Here is a 12,556-nt window from a genome sequence, read left to right on the forward strand (position 1 = left end):
TTCCTTTTTAAATAAACTTTATTAAATATTTCAATTACATACATATCAAAAATCAATACAAAGTCACATGAATACCATTTTACACACAAACACAACAAATCCATCTAAAATACAATTATACACAAATTTAAAATTAATTTAAATGAGAAAAAGTCCAGCAGAGTCCAGGGATATTTTGATTTTCTGTCCATTGTTCACAGGCGTTTCAGTTCAAAAGTTCTCTGTTTAAAAAGCAACTTCTGTGGGGATTTGCATCTGTTGCATTACCATTTTACATCTTGTTTTCCAAAGTTTGCAGTTAGTAATACAATCAACCAATAAAAATCTTTAACATTCTTTGACAATCTTTCCTCAAAATTTCCAAACATTATAGACTTAACATTTATATTGAATTTAACACCTAGAGCTTTTAGTCTTTTCCACACATCCACAGATCGTTTGCAGTGAATTAACAGATGTTCAATAGTCTCATCTTCATCACAGTTAGCAGCTGGACATAGTTTCGTGGTAACGTAGCAGCTCCACTTAACAACACATCGTACAGCTAATCTTCCCACACTGATTAGCCATGCTATGTCCCTCATGTTCTCAGAGATGTGCGCTGATTGGATGTTTCTGATACATATTTTACTCTCTGCTTCATTGAGATGTTTATGTTGATAGAGACCTTCATAGATGTGTTCGCTTATAACGTTATAGATCTTTTTACTAGAAAAGTTACACTAGTCAATCTTAAGCTTTGCATATTTAAAAGTAAAATTGCCATATATTAATTTGTGGTATGGAACATTTTTTCTTGCCTTTCCTTTCTTTTTCCCCCAACTTCTAGTGTCCCCCAGCCACACTGCACATCTCTTTATTGCCTGTGCTACTATTTTACAATAAGCTATTTTAAGTTTCAAACCAATGTCCATTGCACCGAGACCCCCTAAAGTTTTAGATTTATATAAAATTTCCCTTTTAGTGACTTCCCTTGAAGTGCCCCAAATGAATCGCACACACATTTTATTTAGCTTCATGATGCATTTACCATTGGGGGGGGAAACTGTGGCTAAGAACAGCAATTTGGACAAAACAAAAGTTTTAATAATTTGGCTCTTGGTTTTAGAATTTGAGACTTTCCATTGTTCAAGCTCTGTTTTGATCTCTTCCTTCATATCTAAACTCATGTGAGGCGGTTTATTTCCACCCAGCCATATTCCCTCCGTCTTATCTGTGTTTAGTTTCGCCCCAGCGACCTCTTCATAGTTTTTAAAATGTTCATATACCACATTAAATTCACTCTGACTTTTAACAAACACTGTTATATCGTCTGCATAAGCCGAGGTTTTGACCTGTGCACCCAATTTATTAGTCACCCCAGAAATACGAGGGTCCTGCTTGATTTTGTTCAAAAGAGGACTTATGGCCATGATATAGAGTGCAGCACTCAGAGGGCATCCCTGTTTAACCCCTATGTGAATCTCAAACCTTTATGTTAAAACTCCATTTACATTAATCTGAACTATTGATTTCTTATACAAGACTTTCACCGTATCTATGAATTTTAGAGGATAACCATAGCACTCCATCACTTGCCACAAGTACTCCCTCGAAACAAAATCAAAAGCCTTTTTCTGGTCCAGACTGATTAGACAGAAGTCCTCAGTTTGCTCGTCTGAAATGAGGTCCCTAACTATGCATAAATTATCAATCATAAAACGACCTTTTATTGTACGTTTGTTACCATGATCATCTTTTATTCCTCTAATTATTTTATTTTCTCTCTTTTCATTAAGTTTTTTGATTACATTTTGTGCATTTCCTGTTAAGTCGGTACGTAAACCTGCTTGAAGCTGTACATTTAAAAAAAATTCATTATTTATCTGCGATAATTCTGATTTAATTTTAGATAATTCATCTTCATCTTCTGCATTTCGATGTTGTTTGCTTTGTAATTCCACAAATTCTAGCATTAAGGTATTATAATACTCATTTCTCTCTTTATTTAATTCCTTACATTTATATTTAAAAAACGACTGTACTTGTTTTTTGAAAACCAACTACATATCAATCCCTGAGCGTGTTAAAACCTTCAGATCTTTAATCCTTTTAATCTCTTGCTTTAGCCCTAAAACCCTTTCTTTATTCTTTAAACATTTTGTATTCAGTTTCCAGTATCCTCGCTGTTCATTAACACCCAAATTCATCCTCACATTCACTGCCAAATGATCAGATTCTACCAAACACTCAGTTTTATAATACGAAACCTTAATGTTACTAGACACATAAACTCCGTCTATTCTGGTTTTAACATGACTATCTATCCGTGTGCAGCCTGGTTTATTTAGGTAGATTTCCCTAAAGGCATCTACCATTTTACACGTGTCACACACTTTTTTAAGAAGTTTCCCATCTCTAGACAGGGGAATGTCTTTAATTGGTATTCTATCATTTTCTTCTGTTATAACGTTAAAATCTCCACACAATATAACCCCAAATCCCACACAAAGTAGCTCATACAGTTTATAAAATAATCTCATCTTGCCAGCTCTGTCAGGGGGTGTATATATATTAACAATTCTTAACTTAACATTCCTGTACACACAATCTACTAATAGTAACCTGCCGGGCACAATTTCTCTACTTTTAATAATCTCAGCATCGTGTTTGAAGAAGATTCCCACCCCGTCAGCACTGTCCTCACCCACAGACAAGATGGCAGGACCCCCACACCACATTTCCTTAACGCTATTAATGTCATTATTATCCTTCAACCTCAACTCTTGTGCACATATAATGTCACATTTTTTGTTGTTTAAACTCTCTACTTTCATCTTTCTATATCGTTCTGTGCGTACTCCTCTAACATTAATAGATATGATATTAACAGACATTTAAAGAATAAGAAATAGTACATAATATACGGTTTTGTCTCTATGTTCAAAAAGTTCTTATTCCTTCATTTTTTTCTGAACACTGGAACTTGGTATGGTCGCTCTTTTTCTGCGCTTCTTAGCCACACTTAGAATGGAAGTGCTAGACTTTGTGGAGGGAAGACTTCCACTGTGAAGACTGTTAGAAATGTGAGGAGTAAGAGGAACAGCATCACCTTTGTTCTCCTGTAACTGCTGTCCATACGTCATTCCTGCTCCGGTGCCTTCTTGTCCAGGTGACACTTTCTGATGTCCCGATGGGGGAAGAATCCCCTCGCTGGAATCTGAGTCGTCTGAATTGGAATCACTGCTGCCACTGGAGCTGGTGTCAGAGCTGTCGCTGGTGGAACTTGCAGAGTTTTCCTCTCTTCCATTGTTAATCTGAGCTGGACCCTCAATGCTGTCCTGGGCTTCTTGGATGACCTCACTGGTTTGAGGTGCCGTGTCCTCCTGATGTTCTCCATTTTGAGCTGTGTTGATGTCAGTAGATTGCTTTGGTGTTGGTCCACGTGCTTTATTGCTATAAGAGCTTGGGCATTTAAAGTAAGTGTGGCCTCGTTCCTGGCACAAATCGCATAGTTCTGTGTTTTTGCACTCTTTACCTTTATGCCCAAGCTCCCCGCACTTCCAACACTTCAAGGCCTCACAGTCTTTCACTTGATGGTCTTGGGAACCACAGATGTAGCACCTCTGAACCTGACCAGGGTATGAGATCCTGCCGTTATACGGCCCCAAAGCGATCGAATTTGGAATCTGGTAAAGGCTACCATCAGGATTATGATGTAGCTTCACTTTATAACGGCGGACTCCATACCACAGGCCAAACTGATCCAGAGGTTTAAACACAGGCTGTAAGATCTCACAGTACCTGCGTAGGTACTGCTCAACATCAGCATCCGCCACCTTGCCGGTCCAGAACTTCACATGGATGAATCTAACATCTTGTGGAGCAGAGGTGTCCAGCTCCCAATCCTTCCAGAAACCATTTCCAACACCAGCATTAAAGATTTGAGTAAAACTCTGCAAAGCTCTGTCCTGAAGAAAAATTATTTCAAAGTCTTTGCGATTTGGAAGTGCTATAAATGAATGGATATCTTGTGCATTTATCCATTGGCTCCGTAACAGCTGAGATCCCACTTCTGAACGATTTGGAGCTTCTCCAGGGGCCACATAGCGTAGTTTAGCCCAATGCCTCCCCACCACTGGTGGGGGGGCTCCCCTCTGGGACATAGTTTCTTTAAACTTCAAAGTTTTGTTAGATTTCATAGTTCACTTTGAGCTTGGGATCAAAAATAGGGAAGAAATAAGTTCAAATTCAGAGCCGCAAGGCACTGAACTAAATTAACAATACAAAGTTCAGCAACCGCCGGTTTTTCCTCTTCCACTCATCTTGCACTTACGTTCAGTTTGTGAAGCTAAACTACATTACATCGTTTTGAATGAGATTGTGTTGAATTTTATTTCTTTATTTTATTTATTTCATTGCGATGTTACTACTAAAAATTGTATTGGTAATAGTGATAGTTATAATAATACGAGTGATATTTATTTCATGGCAATGTTTGCCTTGTGTGTTTTCCTTGATTCCATCATGTGTGCTGTTTTCTCTGTAATGTCTGTAGTGCGTGGCTCCGCCACGGAGGGGAGAGGAGGGGAGAGGAGGAGGAAAAGGGGTGGAGGAAAGCTGGGAGTTGTCCACAAATCGAACCATTGATTGTCCATCCAATGATCGTTTGTCTGCATTTAGAAGGGTCGGAGCTTATAATTTGAATAAGCGAGTCTAGAAAAGCCGGTGCCGGGCTCTATTATTCATTAGTCAGTTTTATTCGAAGACGAGATAGTTATGCCTGAGGCAGCCAAGTCCGCACCAAAAAAGGGATCCAAGAAAGCCGTGACCAAGACGGCTGGTAAAGGAGGCAAGAAGCGCAGGAAGTCCAGGAAAGAGAGCTATGCTATTTACGTGTATAAGGTACTGAAGCAGGTCCACCCCGACACCGGTATTTCCTCCAAAGCGATGGGCATCATGAACTCGTTCGTCAATGACATCTTCGAGCGTATCGCTGGTGAGGCGTCCCGTTTGGCTCATTACAACAAACGCTCCACCATCACCTCCAGGGAGATCCAGACCGCCGTGCGCCTGCTTCTTCCCGGTGAGCTGGCCAAGCACGCCGTGTCCGAGGGCACCAAGGCCGTCACCAAGTACACCAGCTCCAAGTAAAAAGTTGGCAAGACTTAATTTAACCCAACGGCTCTTTTAAGAGCCACCCGCGTTTCCGCTTGAAAAGCTTTTTCTGTTATGTGAGTTTGTTTCCCTTATTATAACGGAGAGGCTCTAAACTACTTCACTACACTACGGACACTGCTCAAAGACGGAATGAGTATCAGCTGCTAAAATATAAGCAGTGTCACACGAGTACTTTTCACATATCAGTTGTTATCACAGCACATAACAGAACTCGGGGTTTGCTAGAACACCTGCTCTTTTGCACTGCAAGAGTTAGGTGGCTCTTAAAAGAGCCTTTTGGGTGTTCTGGTACAACTTGGGAGCACTCCAATTCATTTAAGCGCGCTCTCCGCGGATACGGCGGGCCAACTGGATGTCCTTAGGCATGATGGTGACTCTCTTGGCATGAATGGCGCACAGATTAGTATCCTCGAACAGACCCACCAAGTACGCCTCGCTAGCCTCCTGCAGGGCCATGACGGCAGAGCTCTGAAAGCGGAGATCGGTCTTGAAATCCTGAGCGATCTCACGCACCAGGCGCTGGAAGGGCAGCTTGCGGATCAACAGCTCTGTGGATTTCTGATAACGGCGGATTTCCCTCAGAGCCACAGTGCCAGGCCTGTAACGGTGAGGCTTCTTCACACCGCCAGTAGCCGGGGCGCTCTTACGAGCAGCCTTGGTAGCCAGCTGCTTCCTCGGGGCTTTGCCACCGGTGGACTTACGAGCGGTCTGCTTAGTTCTTGCCATGTCAAACTCTCTGTTTCTCTAATGAAGATACGGAATGAGTTCGTGCACACACCACGGCCCTTTTAAGCGTTCGAGCTGCTCGCCACTTATTGGGCGTCTTGAATGTGCCCGCCTCCCATTGAACGGCTCCCCACGCGTTGGCTAAACGCTATTGGGCGTCTTCTGCCGCGTCAACATTTTCAAATCACAAGACACTGCCCCAACGCCTTGGCGGGCTCCTGTACCACCATTATTTTTATTCTTTCCTACACGTCGTGTGTAATGTTACTCAGATTTTTTTGTTCATTCATTATTACACGCCTGCTATTTCACCTTCACTCGCGCAGTTATACAGACGTTCATGTAGGTTTATTCGCTTTATGTGTTCGAGTAGAACCGCTAAATTTTATTCAGTATGCAATCGTAGGACATGGTGATGCTGTGATCCTTTTATTTTATTCTAATGTACACACAATAACCTGTGACGATCGACAACTGCTTTTCTGCATGGAAAAAAAAGATAAGTAAAAAAACTGCACTTTTTTTGCTATGATGGGTGGCTCTTAAAAGAGCCTTTGGGTTTAAAATTCAGCGGAGAAATTTAGTTTACTTGGTCTTGGCCGCCTTCTCGGTCTTCTTGGGCAGCAGTACAGCCTGAATGTTGGGCAGCACGCCACCCTGAGCGATGGTCACTCCTCCAAGGAGTTTGTTCAACTCCTCGTCGTTACGTACGGCCAACTGCAGATGACGAGGAATGATACGGGTCTTCTTGTTGTCGCGAGCGGCGTTGCCGGCCAACTCGAGGATCTCAGCGGTCAGATACTCCAGCACGGCTGCCAAGTAGACGGGAGCACCGGCGCCGACGCGCTCAGCATAGTTACCTTTGCGCAGAAGCCTGTGAACACGGCCCACAGGAAACTGCAGGCCAGCGCGGGATGAGCGAGTCTTGGCCTTGGCCCTAGCCTTACCTCCGGTTTTCCCTCTTCCACTCATCTTACACTTCCGTTAAACTCGCTGAACTAAACTGAAATAAAGGACAACGGTTTCCGATCGCCCTTCATATAGTCAAAGCTGCTACGTTTCTATTGGCTAAAATGCGATGGCATCCAACAACCAATCATATTAGCGTCGTCAAACTTTAGGGTCCGCCCACTGTTCTTCTCCAAGCCCTCTGCTTCACCCGCTCGTGTGTGTGTGTCCATCCATCTGTAGCCAGTTATATACGAGTGTTATTCGCTCCAGGACAGTGAGTGACCACCAAACCACAACCTTTCTTTTTACCCTGTTATATATGTATATATGTACTATAGGTGTCCTTTTTTACTTCTAAATTACAAAAATACATTTAATAATTAACTTTTTTCTGTTTTGTTATGTGCTGCAGATACATATGAAATAGGTTTTGTTTCATTATTGTATATACTTTTATACAATTGATAACACTCTCTTCTTACTTGTTTTATAGCCATCAATCTTGGTTTTGTATTATTATTATTATTATTATAGAAAGAGATGAAGAGAAAGAAGGAAACAAAGTCCCTGTTTCCTCGCTGTTTTTCTACCCCATTTCAGCTCCTGTTCTCATCCATGTAAATACAAATTGCAACTCGATTATAATGTCGAGTCTGGCGCTTTTCTATAATATCACTACCGACTAGTAATGACTTTGTATGTGCAGCACGAAGGAAAATCTAACTCTTTGAGAGGAATATGTGGGTGGCTCTTAAAAGAGCAGTTTTTCAATGGGGGAAACTGGACATGAAGGTGAACGGCATGTTTACTTCTTGGAGGCGGCCTTTTTTGCTGCTTTGGGCTTGACGGTCTTTGTCTTCTTCGGGGTCTTGGCCGCCGGCTTCTTGGCTTTCTTAGGAGACTTAGCGACTTTCTTGGCCGCGCGTGCAGCTTTTTCTCTGTGTGTGTGTCGGTGACCCTGAGTGTAAATGCAAAAGTGCAGTGGTGTGTGCCAAGTAGGCCTCATCTAGGAGAGGCACACACACAGAGAAGAACCTATTTCTTCCATCTAAGAACTAAAATGTCCTTGAAAGAGAAAAGCACATACATAGAGACTTAGTTGTAACTATATTGAATTGTAGTCATACAAAACATGAATAAAGTTTAAAGGCCTTGGCCTATGATTATCTTTGAAAATATATTTTACTTCTTGGTTTGGAAATAATGAAATCATTCTTGACAACAAAAACTAATGATGTTAATTATGATGTGAAAGATAATCAAAGAAACTATGTAAGGTTACCTTACTCTGACTTCAGCAATAGTCAAGGTCTTGCCCTGAATCTACTTTAATTTTATCTAATAACTACATGATAAACCTCAAAAAAGGCCTAACTCAAAATTTACTGTTACTCTAACTACATGATAAGCTTGAGGCTTAGCTGTAAGACTAATTGGGCCTCCTCTAACTACAACAAGTTAACTTTAACATCATTTAACTGTAGCTCCACAGCTTCTGCTACACACGCTAACCTACTCTCAATTACAGTCTACATTTTAAGCCTGGGGCCTAGCTTGAAAGCTTATTTTGTTCACTCTTCTTCTGAAGCCTAAGGCCTTGCCATACATTAATTCTATCTACATAAGCTACCTTTACTTACTCTGAATACTTTAGAAGGCAGAGGCTTAGTGATAAACCTATATAAAACTACTTTTGCTTACTCTACCATTAGCAATAGCCTAAGGCTTAGCTCTTAACCTGCCTGTACTCAGTGGCACTTTAGCATTAGCCTAAGGCTGACTTTTACTTACTCTAACTGCATCATGAGCCTAATGCCTGACTCTACATCACAGACTTAAGGCCTAGCATCTAACCTACTGTAACATACTCATTACACATTAAATGAATGTGTAAGTAAACAGTTCTTATAAAACAAACATACATGAATGTGCACACAATGATTTTTATTCATGAATACTACATGTAAAGAAAGGCAAAAATCAAAATGAGGTTTAGTTGCATTAAAACCGAAAACTAATTCTCTCGATGTTTCCTATATTTTACACAGCATGCTTGCATAAGGCCAGTGTCTGCAGATCTATCAGATGCTGGAACTCGCACATGCACACACACACACACACACACACACACACAATGGTTAAACTCATTTGCACTTACACATTATTTTACTACAAACCTTACCATTACCCACACAATAGAGTAACGGGCAGACCAAGTAATTATGCAGGAAAACTAATGGGGCAGAACTATTTTATAATTTCGCCCTACCTTCTAAGAAATATCCTGCTTTCCTTCACATTCACAAAACGGAGAATGGTTCTTTGGGTGAAAATGTGGGTGGCTCTTAAAAGAACCGTTGGGTTTAATTAACTAATTAACTAATTTAATTTTACTTGGAGCTGGTGTACTTGGTGACGGCCTTGGTTCCCTCGGACACGGCGTGCTTGGCCAGCTCACCGGGAAGAAGAAGGCGTACGGCGGTCTGGATCTCCCTGGAGGTGATGGTGGAGCGTTTGTTGTAATGAGCCAAACGGGACGACTCACCGGCGATACGCTCGAAGACGTCGTTGACGAACGAGTTCATGATGCCCATCGCCTTAGAAGAAATACCGGTGTCAGGGTGGACCTGCTTTAGCACCTTGTACACATAGATAGCATAGCTCTCCTTCCGGGACTTTCTGCGCTTCTTTCCTCCCTTACCAGCCGTCTTGGTCACGGCTTTCTTGGATCCCTTTTTTGGTGCGGACTTGGCTGGCTCAGGCATGACTATCTCGTCTTCGAATAAAACAAAAGAACGAGGACGGGCGCCCGGCAGCGGCTTATCTAGACCCCGATATTCAAATTATAGCTCCACCCTTCTGATTGCCATCAAACGATCATTGGACGACAATTAACGTCTCACTAGGCGGACAACTAACAACTCCGCCCACCCCATCCCCCATCCCCATCTTCCTCCGCCTCCTCCTCATCTTCCCCTGCCCCCACCAACTGAAGACTTCTCCTTTGTTCACCTTCCCATGCATTCTTAGTTGTACTGTGTGTCGTGTACATTATGAATGTCCCTATTAGGCATATTCTAAGTATAGTAAGTTTTTGTTATAATGGAAAGTCTGTTGTTTTGATTATTACTGAATGGTCATACGGAAAAGCTCTTCTGGTGGGTCTATGAGGGCTCTTGAAAGAGCCGTTGGGTTTTGCGTTGTCCGAGTTGAGTGTTCAACCTCCGAAGCCGTACAGGGTGCGTCCCTGAAGTTTCAGGGTGTACACCACATCAATGTCGGTAATGGTCTCCCTCTTGGCGTGCTGGGTGTAGGTGACGGAAACCAAGGCACAGGAGGCGAAGCCACGCACAACGGACACTACAGAGAAAACAGCACACACTATGGTATAAAGGAAAACACACAAGGCAAACACTGGAATGTAAAAGAAACACACTGTTGTGGAGTAAGAAATCTGTAAAAATAAAGTCCGAGAAAGTGCATTAGACACACTGTATTTCCCATTTTATTTATGCAACCTCACAAATTTTCTAAAAGACTCTACAGCGTATCGCTCTGTGTTCTTTAGATGTGTGTGAAGCGGTGAATACGATGCCACGAATACGATACAAACTGGTAAGATCAATTATTTACAAATGATTATTTTAGATGAAAAGAAAAATATTCTGTCACACTGAGAAACCAAAGGAAGAAACAGACGCCACCATTTTCACTGATCTCAAACATTTTCCAGCATAATAACTCAAAGCTCTTACAAGTAAATGCATCAAGTGGTGCAGCTTTCATTTGTCTAAAAATGAGGCTTGTGCTATTATGAACGGAACAAGAGCGTGTGTCCTGCAGATGATGGAGAGGCTGTCAACACTGTAAAAAGGTAAATTAAGTACTTTATATTGAGGTTTATATTGATATCACGCTTCTGTAGAGATGTATGGGTTATAAGTGCAGCTTTAGAGGCCCAGAGGATCAAATCTGCACACTGCAGATTTCATATAAGAACAGATCTGGAGACTCTAGATAACAGGGTTTTCCACATATAGACTATTAGACTGTAAAATATTTAGTATTGTTATTAATAAACAAGCACACACTTTGCATAATATGAGATTTAATATCAGACACAATATATAAGGTAATGTACAACTAATTTCTACTTCTTACTCTATTAATTAATTTGTCTATTTGTTTGTTTGTTTGTTGGATTTTGCATTTTGAAGACTTCCCAAGTTTCCTGAAGCTCTAAACGCTGTTCCCACTCAAGCATTCTTGAAACAACTTGTGTTGACCAAAGTGCTGTACGTCAAATCAGCACACACATAAACAACACAACAAGTAAGAGATTAAAATATAAAAATAATAAGAAGAGTTACAAAATAAAAAACAGATAAGATGAAAAAAAAATGACATAGTTTTTGTGTTGTTACAATGGTCAGCAAGCCAGCTTTTTTTCCACAAACTTCATTTTCCATTTACTATTATTGTTGCTGTTGTTTGCTATTTTTAACATATAAATTTTGATTTTTGAAATGGTCTTATGATGAAAATATAAAAAATGCTAATAAACTAATAATAATGATCATATTTATAAAGCAGAATGCTTGATATTATGTTGATTTAAAGTTGAAATTTCAATGTTGATTTATTTTTTACTATACTATTTGATAGTATTTTGTGAACCTTTTCACAACCATTTAATATTAATGTTTTTTCAACATTGAAACGACAACTGACATTATTTTAACCATATTTCAACATTGAAGGTCGGTCACGTGCCAGCTGGGATTGATTATGTTATGGCCTTCAAAGAAAAATCAAATTTTTTTTAGACTCTACTTTTCACTTAAATTTTTATGTCGGTAATATACTTGTTGTTGTTTCTTCTTAGTTTCAATTTGCTACAACGACATTGGTCATAAACATTTTAAACAGCGTTATGAAGCCACTCTAAAGAAAGTTCACTACAGTTTCTCATAAAGTTAAATGTGATTTTTTGACAGTGTTCTGTAAAGTCTGTCCATCCTTGCAGCAGAGAGAGAGGTTAGCTGGTAAAGAGCTAGGCCTTCGGTTTAAGTTGGAGTTAGAGAATGTGAAAGTGATAGAGTTAGAGTGAGTGAACAGAGATCTATAGAGAGCCATTAGACTTATGATGAAGCTGGAGAAATGAAAGCAGGAAAAGAGCTAGGCCTTCAGCTGATGATGTAGTTTGAGTAAGCCAAATTCTTTGCCTTTCAACTGGGCCTGTAATATTAGGTTTAGAGCTTGGCCTTCAGTTTATGGGGAAGCTGGAGAATGTCAAGGTAGATTAAGGACAAGGCCTTTGGCTTATGACGAAGTCAGAATAAGCAAAATGAGGCTTCCAACTAGGCCTCAGACTTATATCATAGTTGGAGTGTATGTACGAGTAGATTTAAAGCTAGGCCCCAGGCGTAAGATGAAGTTTTATAAAGCAATAGTAGGTACGGGGCTCAGCTTCAAGCTTTGGAAGTGGTTAGCATGAGCATATGTAGGCTCACATCTATGCCTCAGGCTTATGATGAGGTCAAAGTAAGTAAAGGCAGGTTAATGAGTAGGCTTCTAGTTAGGTATGAGGCTCCTGATGTAGACAGCATGAATAAAAGGAGGCGTTTGGCTTATGATGAAGTCAGAGTAAGCAAAAAAGGCTTTCAGCTAGGCCTCATGCCTTTATTGTAGTGAAATCAGTAACAGTGGTTTCAGAGCA

At 40.7% G+C, this 12,556-nt stretch overlaps 4 protein-coding genes across 4 annotated transcripts; 1 reads left to right on the top strand and 3 right to left on the bottom strand.

Moving 5' to 3' along the window:
• Positions 1–4,370: 4,370 nt before the first annotated feature.
• Positions 4,371–5,133, top strand: LOC118827453 (histone H2B-like). The gene has a single exon (XM_036598820.1). It carries the CDS (start codon positions 4,759–4,761, stop codon positions 5,131–5,133), a length of 375 nt encoding a protein of 124 aa, XP_036454713.1. The 5' UTR covers positions 4,371–4,758.
• On the bottom strand, positions 5,105–6,008 carry LOC118827450 (histone H3). Its single transcript, XM_036598818.1, has one exon. It carries the CDS (start codon positions 5,884–5,886, stop codon positions 5,476–5,478), a length of 411 nt encoding a protein of 136 aa, XP_036454711.1. The 5' UTR covers positions 5,887–6,008; the 3' UTR covers positions 5,105–5,475.
• Positions 6,009–6,288: 280 nt separating this feature from the next.
• Positions 6,289–6,957, bottom strand: LOC118827451 (histone H2A-like). Its single transcript, XM_036598819.1, has one exon. The coding sequence runs from the start codon at positions 6,856–6,858 to the stop codon at positions 6,472–6,474; it is 387 nt and encodes a 128-aa protein (XP_036454712.1). The 5' UTR covers positions 6,859–6,957; the 3' UTR covers positions 6,289–6,471.
• Positions 6,958–9,227: 2,270 nt separating this feature from the next.
• On the bottom strand, positions 9,228–9,775 carry LOC118827297 (histone H2B-like). The gene has a single exon (XM_036598606.1). It carries the CDS (start codon positions 9,600–9,602, stop codon positions 9,228–9,230), a length of 375 nt encoding a protein of 124 aa, XP_036454499.1. The 5' UTR covers positions 9,603–9,775.
• Positions 9,776–12,556: the final 2,781 nt, after the last annotated feature.

The sequence above is a fragment of the Colossoma macropomum genome, unplaced genomic scaffold (genome assembly GCF_904425465.1).
Source record: "Colossoma macropomum unplaced genomic scaffold, Colossoma_macropomum, whole genome shotgun sequence".
NCBI lineage: Eukaryota > Metazoa > Chordata > Actinopteri > Characiformes > Serrasalmidae > Colossoma > Colossoma macropomum.

What these genes read in the sequence shown, in the direction of transcription:
- LOC118827453 (XM_036598820.1), top strand. Translation starts at nt 4,759, where the DNA reads ATGCCTGAGGCAGCCAAGTCCGCACCAAAAAAGGGATCCAAGAAAGCC.
- LOC118827450 (XM_036598818.1), bottom strand. Translation starts at nt 5,886, where the DNA reads ATGGCAAGAACTAAGCAGACCGCTCGTAAGTCCACCGGTGGCAAAGCC.
- LOC118827451 (XM_036598819.1), bottom strand. Translation starts at nt 6,858, where the DNA reads ATGAGTGGAAGAGGGAAAACCGGAGGTAAGGCTAGGGCCAAGGCCAAG.
- LOC118827297 (XM_036598606.1), bottom strand. Translation starts at nt 9,602, where the DNA reads ATGCCTGAGCCAGCCAAGTCCGCACCAAAAAAGGGATCCAAGAAAGCC.